Source organism: Cephus cinctus, unplaced genomic scaffold, assembly GCF_000341935.2.
Source record: "Cephus cinctus unplaced genomic scaffold, Ccin1 Ccin1_scaffold1073, whole genome shotgun sequence".
Taxonomy (NCBI): Eukaryota; Metazoa; Arthropoda; class Insecta; order Hymenoptera; family Cephidae; genus Cephus; species Cephus cinctus.
In genome coordinates, this window is record NW_014333593.1 from 303,965 (window position 1) to 320,022 (window position 16,058).

General features: G+C 38.0%; 2 protein-coding genes and 1 long non-coding RNA gene across 7 annotated transcripts; 2 read left to right on the top strand and 1 right to left on the bottom strand.

Moving 5' to 3' along the window:
* Window positions 1-2,256, top strand: LOC107271975 (mitochondrial pyruvate carrier 1). 2 transcript variants are annotated; one of them, XM_025089226.1, is made up of 4 exons: window positions 1-502; window positions 582-682; window positions 761-1,073; window positions 1,145-1,255. In XM_025089226.1, the coding sequence occupies exons 1-3, from the start codon at window positions 444-446 to the stop codon at window positions 931-933; spliced, it is 333 nt and encodes a 110-aa protein (XP_024944994.1). In that variant the 5' UTR covers window positions 1-443; the 3' UTR covers window positions 934-1,073; window positions 1,145-1,255. The 2 variants fall into 2 exon arrangements, with proteins under 2 accessions (XP_024944994.1, XP_024944995.1); XM_025089227.1 differs by having other exon boundaries at window positions 348-502; window positions 1,148-2,256.
* On the bottom strand, window positions 1,797-13,067 carry LOC107271976. Of its 3 annotated transcripts, XR_003061059.1 has the most exons (9): window positions 12,987-13,067; window positions 12,594-12,769; window positions 11,028-12,297; window positions 9,557-9,749; window positions 7,973-8,056; window positions 7,651-7,838; window positions 7,206-7,538; window positions 2,040-2,207; window positions 1,797-1,933 (listed from the first exon to the last, which is right to left on the bottom strand). It is a non-coding gene; the product is annotated as an uncharacterized LOC107271976 (long non-coding RNA). The 3 variants fall into 3 exon arrangements; XR_003061058.1 differs by having other exon boundaries at window positions 7,206-7,838; XR_001538778.2 differs by lacking the exons at window positions 7,206-7,538; window positions 7,651-7,838; window positions 7,973-8,056.
* Window positions 13,068-13,104: 37 nt separating this feature from the next.
* On the top strand, window positions 13,105-15,993 carry LOC107271974 (nibrin). 2 transcript variants are annotated; one of them, XM_015748632.2, is made up of 9 exons: window positions 13,119-13,258; window positions 13,332-13,462; window positions 13,530-13,687; window positions 13,765-13,924; window positions 13,996-14,251; window positions 14,323-14,457; window positions 14,533-15,605; window positions 15,670-15,768; window positions 15,839-15,993. In XM_015748632.2, the coding sequence occupies exons 1-9, from the start codon at window positions 13,234-13,236 to the stop codon at window positions 15,878-15,880; spliced, it is 2,079 nt and encodes a 692-aa protein (XP_015604118.1). In that variant the 5' UTR covers window positions 13,119-13,233; the 3' UTR covers window positions 15,881-15,993. The 2 variants fall into 2 exon arrangements, with proteins under 2 accessions (XP_024944992.1, XP_015604118.1); XM_025089224.1 differs by lacking the exon at window positions 13,530-13,687 and having other exon boundaries at window positions 13,105-13,258.
* Window positions 15,994-16,058: the final 65 nt, after the last annotated feature.

Sequence of the window (16,058 nt, forward strand, 5' to 3'; positions counted from 1 at the left end):
ACGGTCTTATCAGTAAGTCTGTCTCTATGCTTACATTAATGTAGATATAAGATACACAAATTCTCAGGCGTTATGTAAATCTCATGGCTACTTCTTATAACGGTTGTTTCCTTATGAGCAACAACTTGGCATTTAGCCTGAAATTCCGGTTCTTCGCGATTCTCATGAGAACGACATCGCTTTCTACTACGGAGCGCCTTTTCTCGCGTCTTCTCAGTCATTGAAGATCGTCACTGACTCTGCCACGGAATCAGTTCAATGATTATTGCAGCGCTAACATTGAACGCGATAACGTGACCGAAGGATTTTTAATTATCGTCGCTTATCAATAAAGCTAGATTTAGCGTAGTCGCTGCGCAAATCCAGAAGCTACATAGAAACGCTGTAGCGTCTCGTGGCTAATATTTGGAGGAAAAAAAAAGTTATCTTCCTGTCAGTTCGTCATGGCCGATAAATTGCGAAAATTGATCATCAGCAGGGAAACACGAAATTACGTAATGAGGTATGGACATTTTTTTAAATAACTTTTTAAATAATTTATATTGATAACATTGATCATCGACCAAACCTCTTTTTACAAGCACACATTTCTGGGGGCCTATATTAAACTTCATGATTCCCATAGCGGCGATAAACGACATGAGAAAGAGTCCACGAATTATCAGCGGCAACGTGACATTGGGTAAGTAGCTTAAATACATGTCATTTAAAAAAAGAATTTAAAAATATTTCTTAATTACATTTCTTTTTTACATTACAGCATTAACTGCCTATAGCCTTGTTTTCATGAGATTTGCGCTAAAAGTCAATCCAAGGAACATGCTACTCTTCACGTGTCACATAATTAATGCTAATGCACAGCTGATCCAAGGATTTCGTTATGTCAACTATCGCTATATAAATCCCAACAGTGAAATAAATCAGGGCGAATAAGGATTCGAGTAAATAATATACATAAGAAAAGATTTTAGAGTCAAAGTGAAACGGCAAAAGAAACTATTTTATATAAACAAATGAGAAGTATCACTGAGTACGGTACAGTGTGATAAGAATCTACAGTACAGTTGTACAGGGTAAGCATAGTATAAACGCAATCATGAGCGAACGAGGATAAAAGAGGAATAATTTTTTTTTTCTCATCCAGAAGGGTCATCCTCGGGGGTCATAGAACCAATACCGAACTGCATGCGGACTAGGGCGCAGATCAGGTCCCGGGTCACTTTATGGGATCTCTCACGGATCTAGTAGGAATCTATCCCGTATTCCGTATTTCCGAATGCTAAGCCACTTGGTGTGCCTTTACTTCATCCCTCTGGAAAGCACAATTCACCCCCCGTCAGTCGATCCATAAAACCCGCCCCACCCACTGAATAAATATATATGGCCTTATTAGCCCTCCTTGGCTTCGATCATGCGTTCTGCCCATAAATTCGCTTCCATTCCTGTTTCTAGTTTCACCCCTACTTTCTCCCTGTTTGTTTATTCACGCATAGGAGCAAAAAACAGAGAAGAGAGACAAAGATACAAGGTAGCGATAAAGATGAGATTAAATTTTCGTCAAAATTGTGAGTTCGAATCCGGCGAAGGGAAAGAAAAAATTTGTTTTCCTATCGAAAATGGCGCATGCTTATCTCGTGAAAGCAAGGGATACCAAAGTGGAGTCAAAGGACAGACGAGTCCTTTGGGACTGATTTCACAAACAAATGCCGACGATTGAATCCTGGCAAGTCGTAAGATGGATCGCTCTCTTTGAATCACAGATTACCCGCCTTGCTTTCTCGTCCTCATACTCAGGTCCTGTTCTCATCCACGTACTTGTACATCTTCCCATCCTCCTTGTACTCGTTCTCTCTGCTCCTTCGTTCTGGCCTGGCTTGGCTATCTTATAGGTTCTACTATATCCACTTTGGTTTGGTCCAGCAGTATACGGATGCTGTGGAACATTACTGACTGTCTGCGATGCTACGTACTTTTACTACTTTTACCAATGATTCTGGAATACTCATCTACTTACCTTCTTACGACTACCTTCGACTTACCTTCTTTTTCTCATTCCCTTCAGCCCTTCTGTGTCGCTTTTACAACCCTCCAGCAATTTGCCACTTGCCTACGTTGCTGTCCTGACGTACGGCCTGCGCAGGCAGATCTTGTAGAATTAAGAAGATCCCTGGAGCCGTTTCTCCTGGTCTTGCTGTCCATTTGATTTTCTGTAAGATAATTAGAAAATTTATTTTAATAAAAAAATTAAAAATTTTACTCGTCAGAATGAATTACTGAAACCCACAACATGCCGATCGTTCATATCAGTGTATGGCAGCCAAATGAACTGTAAAGTGGAATTTCAGAATTATAAAGACTCCTGGAGCTGGATGTTTTTTTTTCACCCCAAGGGTCACCCACAACCCCTGTGAAACTCGACAATCTTTAAATTAAGTGCACTGGCTTATAACGCCCATGTAAAGTCTCGTGCGATTTCCACCCCTGGGTCGAGTGAAGTAGAGAGGAAGGAATTGGAGAAAAGAAGGAAAAAGTATGCGAGAAAATGTATGGCAATGAAAGAGCACGTCGCTGAAACGCGTAACGAATCCGGCATGACGACTCACCCCCTCGCTGTAGGGGTGGTTTTACCAGAAGTCGAGGTGAAATGAATCAAACGCACCCTCACCAGAAATGCGGGACATACATTACTCCTGGGCATTTGGGATTCTGCGAATTTCTTATGGACCGGAGCGAGACAGAATGAAACGGAGAGGAAAGAAGAAGAAGGGAAAAAAAAAGTGAACGTTTCCGCAAAATCGGCGAGAAATTATAGGGTAGAAACCCTCTATCAGCCCTTGTACCTTGGTGACACTCCTCCCATTGCAGGGGAAAAGCATTTTCTTACTTTATTGTAGAATGAAAAAATCGTAAGTCCCAAATGGGCATTATGGACGCGCGACTGTATAAAAAAAAGAATTTTGGAGAGAATCAAATTTTTGAAAAATTATAAGAGATTTTATTTTACGATTCAAATTATACATATATTCCGATATGCAGTGCGCTTTAAATTTGTTTTTTTATCATATATTTTTTTTACTCGTGATATATACAGGGTGTTCCGAAACTACCTGACCCAGTGGGTATGGCGGTGTTCGGGAGGCTTCACTGATCACTAAAATGACCTTCCTTTTGTCCGGAAGCTCTTAGTTTTTAAATGGGAGCAGGTCAAAGTTGACCAATCAGAACGAGGTGACAAGAGAAACGTAGGCACCTACGAACTCTGAGTTTTGCTTCCCTCGCTTTTCTTTCTCGGTAGCTTGTTTCTTGTTTCCAATAGGCATGTCTTCGGCTGACGTCATCCTGCCCGAAGCCACCGAGAAACAAAAGAGAGGGAAGAAAACTCAGAGTTCGCAGGTGCCTACGTTTCTCTTGACGCCTCCCTCTGATTGGTCAACTTTGACCTGCTCCCATTTAAAAACTAAGAGCTTCCGGACAAAAGGAAGGTCATTTTAGTGATCAGTGAAGCCTCCCGAACACCGCCATACCCACTGGGTCAGGTAGTTTCGGAACACCCTGTATATATATATATATATATATATTCATATTATATTGGATGAAAAAATGATTCCCTCATTTTACAAAAACGCTTTGGCAACTTCCTCATTGAAGCCTCCCGAACACCGCCATACCCAACGGGTCAGGTAGTTTCGGAACACCCTGTATATATATATATATATATATATTCATATTATATTGGATGAAAAAATGATTCCCTCATTTTACAAAAACGCTTTGGCAACTTCCCGCGGGACCCACGGCCATTTATCGTTGTTTATGGAAAATGACCAAGCCACCCTGCTATTAGATTTATATGAATCAGACACCCCAACTCGTAGGACGACATGCACGCATGCACTTTCGCGTTTTGGAATAAGGGTAGAAACGAAAAGAATAGTTATGAAATTTTGGAAAAATTGAATTTAACCGATAAAAAGAGTCACAAGGGTAGATCAATGGTGAGGGGATAATTTTGAAAAATTTTAATCGTTTAAAAAAACACAAGGGTCCGATAAACATAGCTTTAGAATAAGTTTGGAAATTTAAGGGGATGAAAATCCGGAATGGTGAGTCGACCCTGTAACGCATATAGGGGAATGGTTTACGAACGAGACATTACCCGGGCAGAATAACTTGTAACATCCCCGGGGGTGGCGGTCAGGACAACCCCAGAAGAGCAGCGGGTAACTCCTGGTGGATTCATAAAAAAGAGTCCTCGAGTCACCCCTCTAAAATAACATGGCAGCCGTGTTACGCGACGCGCCATAAGGCCGTGAAAGCGCTCCGCGTTAAAAAATCATAAGGGTGCCATCTTGCTCGTCATCTCCCCCTATAACGGGTCGCCCTGGCTTCTCGTTTTTAAGGGTTGCACCCTGCCGCCCTCTCCTAAACCCATCCAAATAACGATGGCCGATCCGTTTATACGCTTGTATCGGATAACTTGGTTGGGTTCGACTAAGGAAAAAAAAGAAGTTTTCTTAGACCATCCTTAGATAATTTTCCATGACATCACCTTGTTCGAGTATAAAATTTCGAAATATGTATTCCTCAACGAATACGACCAAGAGAAAGAAACTATAAGAATCCAGGGGGTCGAGCGAGGGTGATTCTGGTGGTCGGCTGTTCGGATGTGATGTTTTCGCCAGGGGTGTGTGCCAACGTAGATGGCAACATAATCCTCGATCGAGGACCCCAGCACATGGGGACATGGGGGACATCTTATCTTCATATTACACATGCTCAGGGGTTCTCAAAATTGTGAAAAATTCCAAAAAAAAAAAGATAAACCTAAATATTTTTTATGAAATCAAAAAATCAAGATTGACCCTAAGATTTTTTCAAGAATGAACTTACAAAGAGAGATGGCATCTCACAAGATCAGGATTCTATTACTTTGAAAGTGCGCGAACAGCAGTAAACGTGCCTTGCAGAGGCAAGGGGGGGTGCGGCGAGCGTGGCTGGCGTCCGAGTAAAATTAAAGTAGGAAAGAAAAGACGAAGATAAAGAAAGAGAAAAAAAAAGTAAAAATAAAAATGGCGAAAGACATACGTGGATACGCACAGGAGGATCTCCCAGGCGGTCTCGGTGACTGAGGATGCTTTATGAGCCGTAACGTTAGAGAGCCACCCCCTCTGCGCGAGATACACCCATCCCCTTGCTATACTACCCCCTGTCCCGTGTGACCGGGACACCTATAAACTCGATCCAATATATTAGGGTTAGCCTTGGCAAAACTGTGCAAAGGAAGCCTGCCATTATTTCACCTTCTCTTTCAACCCCTAGCCTACTCGAAGGGGAACTTGTCTGACGAAGATAAGAAAATCTAGTGAATGCAAGTAAAAAATTTTTGTAATTTAAAAAATTGTAAAATTTCTATTAAAAAAAAAATGCATGCAGGAAAATAACGCAGACCAGGTGAGGAAGAAGTTACATAAAGCCACGCCTCTGCATCTGGCAAGTGTCGGCTACTCTGAGTGGAGGGTTCGCAAGGGGCGCTATAAGACAACCCAGACGCTGGGGTTGGCAAGTTTGAAGGATATTTTTTATTCATGTGACGTGTTTGAGAGCGCGGAAAAAACACATTCTCCGGATCTATGTGTGGTCAAGGCCCACGGGAGTTTTTGGAAAGCGTACAGTATAGATAAGGGTAGAGAGTTGGTCGTTGAGGGTATCTTAGTTTTAAAGAAGCTCATATCGCTGTATCTACGGTCACGTAAGTATCAATCTACCCTTCTCGTTTTCAAATATTTCAGCATTATCAATCTCCGTTTTTTATCTCTTGGAAGGAACATGAAAACCTTTTCTCTTAACCCTCTGCGTTTCCTAATATCAGACTCACGCATCCCCTGGGAATGAAATACTGAAACTACAGCAAAACAGGGTGCAGGTTGAGACGACTGAAGTATCACACATGATGCGGAACCCTTACAACTTTGCTAACACCAGAAAGTATATATCTATATATATTCCTTTGCACATAGACTGTGTATATACATATAGTATATAGGAGCTTTACGTAGAGCGATCTGATGCTTACGGAAGCTTTTTTACTAATTGCTTCGCGCGCCCCGGGAAAACGAAAAATTCAGACATATATTCCCCCCCCCCCCTCTTCTAGTATTGAGGGGATGCAGAAATTCCCTAGGGATACTCCAGTCTTCCGGCCGATCGTCTCCTTCAAATATTTAACCGCAATATCCAATTTTATTCCAGCTACCATCATCCTTCGACTTCTTGATACCTAGACCAGTGGGCATTCCTCAGCTAGCCGTCATATTTCAAAATTCTCTTCTCTTTCACAGCTGTCCCAGTCCCTATTGCTGGATAAGAAAATTTCCTAGGAAGTTATATTTTCAAAAAAAAAACCAGCAATCATCTGACTCCAAATCTCATATACATATATCCACAATTCAAAAGAAAAAAAAAAAAGTCAATTTTAATTCTGATGTGGCAGAACATTCTCAGAGAGGAAAGTAATTCACCACTTGACCTGTAATTTTCCCCAGCCGGCAGAACAAGAGCATAACCGAGTTCCGTTAATAGAGAGAACAGTTCGGTATCGAGAAAACCACTCTGGATCATCGTGTGGGGTTGCACCCTTTCGCAACTTGTTTACGGGGCTTCGATAATTCTTTCTCTTTCCCTCGCGCTGAGCTCTCTTGCAGTCTCTAACCTCCCAGAGTTCACCACGAGAAAGATAATATTAAGAAAGAGGGCAAAGTAGGTATAGGATATCAATGATGATACGCGATATAACTCGTCAATTTGGCAATGACAGGGGCGGATAGGGTGGCAAATGGAACTTCTAAATGGATAAGATATAAGAGTTAACACTCGTCCGCAAGGAAGAATTAGGTGTCTGATGTATGAGCGGCTGTCATCTTTACTGAACTTCATCCCAGTCAACAGGATTTTCCAAAAAAGAAATTTTCTCAGAGAAATACCACTTTTGTACGCCTGTGCAATATACGTGATTCACTCTGTAACAAGTCATATGACAGTTATGATACGCATAATTGATTTAATTAATAAAAGTGTAATTAATGAAATGTTTTTTTTTTTCTTTAACCTCCATATATTAGTCTTACTGTAAAGATATCCTGGTCCGCAAATAATAGAGAGGAATAAGCAGAAAAGGATCTCCTCGGTGTGATGCATGTACCGTGTACCTTAGGAAGGAGGCTGAACGTGATCCTGGGTCTGATTCGTGAAAGCGTGAAAGGGTTTCCAACCCTCTCCATCCACTACGGGAAACCAGGGTGTCGTGGATGGCGATCAATCACCCTCCCCCGTGACAAGCCGCCCCAAGCTACTGCCCGTATTCACATAAAGGGTTTCCACTGATATGGCTGAGCGAGTTGACCGATAACAGTTTTCGTGTCGATCTAACCGATGCAGATATGGCGTAGCCTTCATATACTCTGGGGATATGAAGAACCCAGGACGAGGGTGGATGGACCTTCTTCTTGGAATGGAAAATCGAAGGAGGAAATTACTGGCTGCTGAAAAAAAAATATACCTAAAATGTTGACTTTTCATCTGAGACTAATTTTGAGAGATATTGTATGGAAAAATATGTGTAAATACACTTGGTAAATCAAAGTCTACTTATACTTTGGCGGTGAGGAAGAAGATGAAGATCCAGTTGGAGAACTCACAAAACCATTAATGAATTTCAGACGCTATTTCATGTTACAAAATGTTCTCCTTGGAAAAAGATTTGAAGATTTTCCTTGATTACAGCGTAAAGGCCTATATGACCTGCTTCTGGCGTATAGACCTGCCTCGTCTAGCAGAATATGCTTAAGAATTGAATGAAAAAATCCTTGTAAATAAAATGGTCAATGTTTAATGTATTTTACGTGCTAGAATAACTGTAATTTGAATACAAAGTATTATGGTGGAATTAATAGAAGGAAATTAAAAGAACTATTACCAAGGACTTTCGCCCTGGATAGGGTCAAGGAGTCAGGATCATCATTGGCTCGTTTAACGCTCCTCTTACGTTTTGGTGGCCCCACTAAAAGATAATGTATTCATGAGATAATTATTTCTTGCATTCATTACGAAGCTGTAAAGTTTTTACTACTAGTCCTGTAACTTGAGCTAATCTACCTTACAAAGTATATGCTGTCCCATACCTACATCATACCTACTACCTACCATTACTGCATACTACCAATTTTCACATTGCTATTAAGTAACTAATTCCACTTTGAGTTGTCAATCTCTGTCAGCTAAACTAATTATTCCAAAAGTAGATTTTTGAATGTCCACTAATAAAGGAACAAGGAGTAGCATCAATAAAATATGAAACCGAAGAGAGAGAGAGAGAATAATGAGAATGAAAGGGGAAAAAAAAGAAAAAGAAAGAATCTAAATCCCTATTGGACCTTCCATTATTAGAGGTTCTCGCAGTAGGACAAGAGAAAACGAGCCAGAAGGAAGATCTTGCAATAACGAATCACGTATTCGCTTTCCGGCGTATGCAAGGGTGCGAGAGGGCGGACAGGCAAGAAGGATGGGTCGCTGAAGGCTAGAGGGTTGGAGAATGAAGGGTGAGGAGGCATTGAGGGAGCAGAGGCGAGGGCGTCGCGACGCCAGGAATACCAATAGTGGCAGGACGCCCGCACCCCAGAACAAAGACTCTTCCTCTTGGCATCTCACACGCTCCATCCCTATTCTTTACGTATCTCTGTGTACCTCTGCGACTCGCTGGCTCGCAAACACGGCCGAGGGACCCAGGCTGTGCGTGTCCGACGGTGCCGGACCATCCTGGGCTTGGAAATATATCAACTCCTGTGTCATATAAAAATGTGTTTATGCGGCCCACACGACGCCCTGGGAATGGAAACATCGCCGCCGACAACGTACCTTGTCATTGCAGGAATAAGCGGGAACGTGACCGCCAATTTCAGAGGGTTTAAATAAACTTTCAAGAATAACACTGTAACGGTATAGATAAAATATTTAAATTCCATTACCAGTACCTATTAATCCTTTTTGTCTCATTCTCTTATCTTCCATGTAATATATACCCTCTGATACGTATGTAGTAAATGATGCATGTGTGTGAGGGACGACGATTCCAAGTGACGTCACAAGGCGATATAACGATGAGCTTCGTTTCCGGTTCCGGCCTCCATGATTTTCGCCCCGTCAACTCTATTCTTCCAATGCCTCCTTCCCCACCCGTCATCGGGTAAAGCCCCACTGGCTAAGAGATCTCAGAGCAGTGGTCCACGGTTCTCTTTGTATCGAATCTCAATCCCGACTGAATGCGCACCCGTAACATTTTCAATCCGACGGTTTTCTTCGATTCTGATAAAGCTCCAGGAAACGTAGCCCGGAGCCGAGATTTCAGAAGACTCGAGAACCTACATGCTTACCATTTTTACCATCATTTTTCTTACATATTCACTTCTCGATTTTTATAGCAAAAGTAAAATATTCCTAACCTAGAAATAATTTAAGGCACTGCTTCTATTTTATATTATTTTTATAATAAGTCTTTACTCACCTATCATCCAAAGCACAATGTGCACAGAGTACTATGCAAGCACTCCCTGATGCAGACATTCGTGTTTGAATAGAGCATCACGGTTGTATCCGTAATCCTCAGGATTCCAACCAAGCCCTTCCTGTTGTGCGAGAACGAGGAGGAACGACGACCACGACGACGATGTTGTCGACAGACTCTCGAGTTTTCCACCCTGAAAAGGAAGACGGAATTGAAATCGGCTTTTCGAAATTGCACAACGTACGCATCTCTCATGGGAGATGAATGCAAACACATCCACGTTCAGAATCTTGGACGTCGAAGAGAAGAAAGAGAGAGAACGTGGAGAATACACAATATCTAGAATGTATTCACTTAGATGATATAAAAGACCAAAAGAAAGAGAAGGAACGACATACACACGCGGATAACTAGTGCTGGGAAGGGTCCGAGACATTCGAATTTATCGTTACTTTGAGGATTTCAACCCTCCGAACGAAACGTAAAGTAAACCCAACGAGTAGAAGAGGAAGAATAACGGAAAAAAAACATTGCAATCCTGCTGGCTTTGAAGCCGAACAAACATTTTAGCTACATACGCCCCCGTAAATGTGTACACAGGCTCGTGCCACGAGAGTTTTCAATGGCTCGAATATATTTTTCTATGCAATTAATTAACGATATTTAAAGTAGGATTTATTTTACCTGAAATTGTCCTTAAGTCAATCTTTATCTCTTGTTTTAATTCAGTAGTAATTTAATTAAGATTCATAGCATAATTATATGCCCTAATATTATTTTATAATTTGATAAACAATGTTTCATTTGTCGTTGACATTTTATAAATTCGAAATTAATTTGCCTATACTTATCTCAATACACCAGAGGGCTTTTTATATGTATATTATTTTGGTCTTACACTTTGTAAATTTGTCCGTGCAAACGTTTCGTGTTTCGAATAGTTCAATTTATCCAAAAATTACAGATGAGATTTCATATCGGAGTATACACTGTTTACTAAAATTAGAAGGTTACTAGAACGGACATCTAACGGATAGAGTTCATGGTTTAAGGACAGTAACGAAAACTCATAAGAGAAATTGAAGCAAGAATAGTAGCCATCTAACGGGATTTTTGTGAAATAGTACAGAAGATCAATCATGTTACCCTCGGATACTGAAGATAACTACTCGTATGGTTAAAATGTGTCAAAAATCGCGGGTTTTATCAAATTTACGGGGATGTAATTTTTTTTTGTTTTTCTCAAAATTACTTCTATTTTTTCATAAAAACGTATGCTTGTACCTATGTGCACTGTGTAACTATTTTTTTTTTATAATGTATACATTACTATTTCGAAAACAGACATACAATACATAAAATACAATTTAAAAAATTTCTAAATTCAAAATGTATATCGATTTACATGTTCTTTACTAACTTCAAATCGTACAATTGATATTGATATTTATAAAATACAAAAAGTATATACCTTCATGATATGAGATATCCAACATGACTGGTTTTCACTTTTCCAAAAGGACACTTTTTTAAATATTATGTAATATGTCATGATAGTGGGATTCTATTAAAATGAGTTTTTAAAATTATCCATTAAATAAAAGAATACATTCATATCAAAATAACTTATCAATTTATTGCTGACACCATTTATAATATTATGAATCACTTTTTTAAAAGCACCTTTTCACCCTCAAGGTTTTACTAAGACTGTCTACCCTTTGCCCTACTGTTTGATAAATGCAAAATGGTAGGGAAGGCAGGCTCCACCCATTGGATCTGATGTAGCCACCTCCAAGGAACGGAAGGGGATCCTGGAGTTCTGTGCTAAAACGCATTTGTTGACGCCCTATCAGTGTAAAATTATTGTCAGAACTTTAGTTACACTAATATTAACATTTAAAATAAAGGATTCTATTCCAGAATGCTTATTCTACAAAACGATTTCTTTCCACTGCAAGAGGACAAACTGATTTTTTTATAAAAATATATAAAAATGTGTGATAACGTTAGATTGACAATAGTTTGGCATGTACTAGGAACCCTTTTTATAAACGTACCCCTTTCAAAAACTGTGTTCAGCTTCCCCAATAAAGGGGTTTAGAAGGGGACGAAAAAAGGGTAAAAAAAGGGATGAAAGGGTGGTGGTCCATTGACACAGGGGAGCACAAACCCTTTTTTTACGAAATGGTATCCTTCGCACACATAAGCACTATTAATAATATAAAAATTTGAAAAACAATACATGCACAGAATTTGAATAATTTATAGTTCTTATCACCATATTATCAAGATTTCAAAGCAGAGGAGAAGACTATTAGTTAATGTTAATGTTTTTTAAACATTATCATTTATGATTTAATACTATTTTTTATATTGGAAAATAATCCAAGGCACTAATAAACATAAAAATTCATTAGTGTTTCACCTTTTCAAGAAAGATATCTCTAAGATGTGATTTAAGATTCCTAACAGTGCTTTCTCTCGATTTAAAAGTCAAATTTATATTATTTATCTGAGGGTAATTTAAGTACTACCAACTAGTGAGCTGTTTTTCTATTGATCAATTTAGTCAAAGATACTCCCCGAAGCAGAGGCTACGGCAGCCCCAGCCTGACTGAGCCACCCTTTCAACTTTGAACGTAGAGCCACAAATGCAGAATGGCTTCCATTCCTTGCCGGCCAATAAGGTTGAGCCACTAGCCAATCCCAGGAAAAGCACCCTCCGTATTCCAGGGTTGCTAAAAAGAGACCACACGTTGTAAGAATCCATCTCCGTTGACTATGAGACGGAAGGCACCCCAATAGGATATTGTAAACCCAATGCCCAAAAGGGTGTGCACTTTATCTACTGTAGAAGAAAAAAAATTGTCCCAGCATTCTTATCTAAAAATTGAATGTTTTCTTAAACAAAATATTTATCAATTTAACTACACATTGTTTATAAAAAGTATACAAATAAAGATCTATAGATTAGTCTAACATAGTTATTTACACACTTTAAATTAAATAAATAGTATATAACTAACATACATACTTGGACGAAACTTCTGCCAAGTCAGTGGAACCCTTTTTTAAGGACTACCCCTTTTTTATGGGTAAAGGGGTGTCTGGTACCCCTTGAATAAGGGGTTAAATCCTGAAGGGGACCAAAATGCGGGTTAAAAAAATTCAATAACATTTGCCTCATGACATATTATAGTATTGATTCATCTGCAAACGAAATTTGTTGATATGCACAACATAATAATACCAATAGACCATAATTGCTAAACTATAAATATAAATTCTAAGAAACAAAAACGTGATATTCACATGTATCATTCCCGTAAATTAAAAAAATACAAAAATATTAACAGTTAAAACTTATTGTATTCCAATTGCATCGAATATTCATTATAAAATTATAAACAAAGTTCAGCAAACTCACTCAACGCTATAGCAAAAGTTGACTTCAGTTGACTTCAAATTTATAAAAATGTCGAAGCTCCCGAGGATTGCTTAGTGGAACGACAGCGCTATCTAGCGTTAATCGCATAAGAATGCAACTTTGTGCGGCTTACTGCGCGCTATTATCATAAACAAGAGAAATAAATATTAAACTTTATTAAATTTTGAAAAGTGGTGAAAGAAAAATTCATTCAAACTGAAAGAATCATTGATTGTTAACAGCAAAAATGTGGCTATTAAAAGATGCAGAAGGTAGGTTTATTTCCATCCTAAGAAAGTAACCATAAATAATGAATAATTTTCAAAATGTTTATATTTTTTTTAGGTGGTGTGACATACATACTAACAAATAAGGATTTTGATGTAGGCAGAACATCTGGAGACCTTATTTTAAAAGGCCACTCAATCAGCAGAAGACATGCATCAATTTCTATTGAACCAATTTCACAAATACAGGTATCATCGAACACAACATAGTTTTCTATTTGTTCAGATCATTTTATAAATCAGCTTATAATTCTAGGCAGACAAATTAATCTCCAAATGCATTGTTAAAGATACAGGATCGAAGTATGGTAGTTATATTTTAGAGAATGGTAATGCAACAAAGATCACAAAAGAAGGCACATATTTGAATAATTTGGATAAAATAAAATTTGGCCTAGAAAACCATATTTTTACGTAATTATGTTTTTTGTCAGGTTATGGTATCTGTAAACTATTTGAAACAGTTTAATTAAATCTATTTTTTTCTAAAGGGTTCATTATATTCCTATAATAACTGCAACATCTGGGATAGATGATGATGTTAAACTAGAACTCACTGATATTATGAACTCCATTGATGGTGTAATTACACCAAATAATGTTCTGTCATCTACACATTTGACTGTGTCCACAGGATTTCTAACAGAGAAGGTAGAAAATTCTTATTAAAAACATTCTTGACTTGATTAGTTTCAGCATTATTAATGTTGAATTATGAACAGGTTGCTTGTGCTTTAGCTGCTTGCATTCCAATAGTCAACGTAAGATATTGGAGAGATGTGCTATCTGCTGTCAGGGGAAATAAGCCATTGCCTGATTCATCTCAATATACACAACCACTAAATGAGGACATGATACAAAAAGAAATGAAATTACTGTCTGTAAATCCATGTCGTAGTAAACTATTCAAGAATTTACTGTTTGTATTCTTGACTTCTTTGCAATACAATAACCTTTCACGAATGATTAAGGCAGCAGGTACCTTATTCATAAAGTTATTACAAAAACTCAATATTATTGCATAGCTATAATCAGAAATTGAATTTTAGGGGGTAAGTGTCTTTTATATGAGAAAAAACCACTCCATGAGAAAGAGCTTAGTGCTGCTAATGTAATCATTCTACAACCTCCTGATGATTCCTCACAAACTGAGAATTCCTATGATGCTACATATGCATCGATACGTAAGTTATATCCTAAAAGTATCAATGTTTTAATTGAAGTCATGTAAATTAAACCACATTTATGATTTCATGCAGGGATAGCATTACTGAAAACTAAGCGCAGAATGATACCCGAGACTGATGTATCATTGGCTATACTATACTGCTCGACTGAAAACTATTGCAATCCGCAATTTCACTTTGGCAATTTATTATCACCATCGAAGAAGCAGAGTTCACAGGCAAATGCTAAAATCATACAGGTTGATTCACAAGACTATTTTGCAGTACAACAAGATCTGAATGTAATACCAAGCAGTGGTATACCTAATAGTTCAACGAAGAATAGTGATTATATTCCAGAAACCAATACATCAACTAATAGTTCAGAAATTATACCAGGAACACAGGTCTCATCAATGACAAGTAAAATTGCATCGATGAATAAAATGTATGAAGCTAACCAAAATATAAATGATATTGAGATTAGTAGGAAAAGTCAGAAAGGTAGTGAAAAAAACTGGCAAGTCAATAAATTTACAAAGAAGAATATTCCTACTTCACAAGCTCACAGCAGCAGGTGCAATATGATAATACCAGAAACGGAAGATCAGTCAGGAATAATGGAAGATATTACAGCTCTTGATGATGATAATGATAAAAATAATAGCAATTCTAAGAAAAATGAAGCATCCAAGAACATAGAATCTAAAAAATCCGGTTTATTGTCTTTGAACACTAAACAGAAACGAGAGAGATGCGAGTCCAGTGTTGATTCAATAGCTGGATCTAAGAAACAACGAATCGCTCTTGATCTGGAAAAAACGAAACTTTTACAATATTTTAAAAAATGTCCAGAAACACCAGAAAAACGTACAACATTATCACCTAGTCGATTCTCATGTAATGTAGAGACGGATCAACATTTGAGTAATGATAATGGAAGCCATAACGTGACTAAAGCAATGAAGCCGAATAAAGCCACACGCGTACCAAGTCTTGAGATAAAGCAAGTTCCAAATGTAAATGTGGACGATGACCCACTTAGCGTAAAGGTTAAAACTGAAGATGTCAATTCCAAAATTATTAATATTAATCCTGAAAGAAGTTTGGCCCGCATCAAGTTGGATAGAACAAGCGATGGATTTTATCGAAGAGTACAACATTATGTAAATATATATTTGACAATTATTCAATAACTATCTTATCCTAATGATATTTTATTTTTATCAGTCATCAGCAGTAAATTTCATAAATAAAGTGCCATTGTTAAGGAAGACACCATCCAGTATAAAGCCAAAAGGATTACGAATGCACAGAATACCCAAAAAGGTTTCTATTACCATTTTTTAATAAAGACATAATCATTTACCATTTACTCATAATGAATTTTATCTTTCAGAGAATATTAATAAAAGACATGTATATCTGCAACCTGCCATAATTTCTAACAAACAAAAAACAGCTATGTCAACAAGGATCAAAATCAATATATATGTTACTTTACTTTTTATTATATGATTCCATTACTGTATATAATATATATAATAAAAGATCTTTTCAACTAGAAATGTTTCTTCGGGATTTGATTTTCAATTTCTCCTAATGTGCAGTAATTTGTC

What these genes read in the sequence shown, in the direction of transcription:
- LOC107271975 (XM_025089226.1), top strand. Translation starts at nt 444, where the DNA reads ATGGCCGATAAATTGCGAAAATTGATCATCAGCAGGGAAACACGAAAT. An exon ending in ACACGAAATTACGTAATGAG is followed by an intron (nt 503 to 581) that starts GTATGGACATTT and finishes TCTTTTTACAAG; the next exon opens with CACACATTTCTGGGGGCCTA. An exon ending in CAGCGGCAACGTGACATTGG is followed by an intron (nt 683 to 760) that starts GTAAGTAGCTTA and finishes TTTACATTACAG; the next exon opens with CATTAACTGCCTATAGCCTT.
- LOC107271974 (XM_015748632.2), top strand. Translation starts at nt 13,234, where the DNA reads ATGTGGCTATTAAAAGATGCAGAAG. An exon ending in CTAGAAAACCATATTTTTAC is followed by an intron (nt 13,688 to 13,764) that starts GTAATTATGTTT and finishes TTTTTTCTAAAG; the next exon opens with GGTTCATTATATTCCTATAA. An exon ending in ACGAATGATTAAGGCAGCAG is followed by an intron (nt 14,252 to 14,322) that starts GTACCTTATTCA and finishes ATTGAATTTTAG; the next exon opens with GGGGTAAGTGTCTTTTATAT.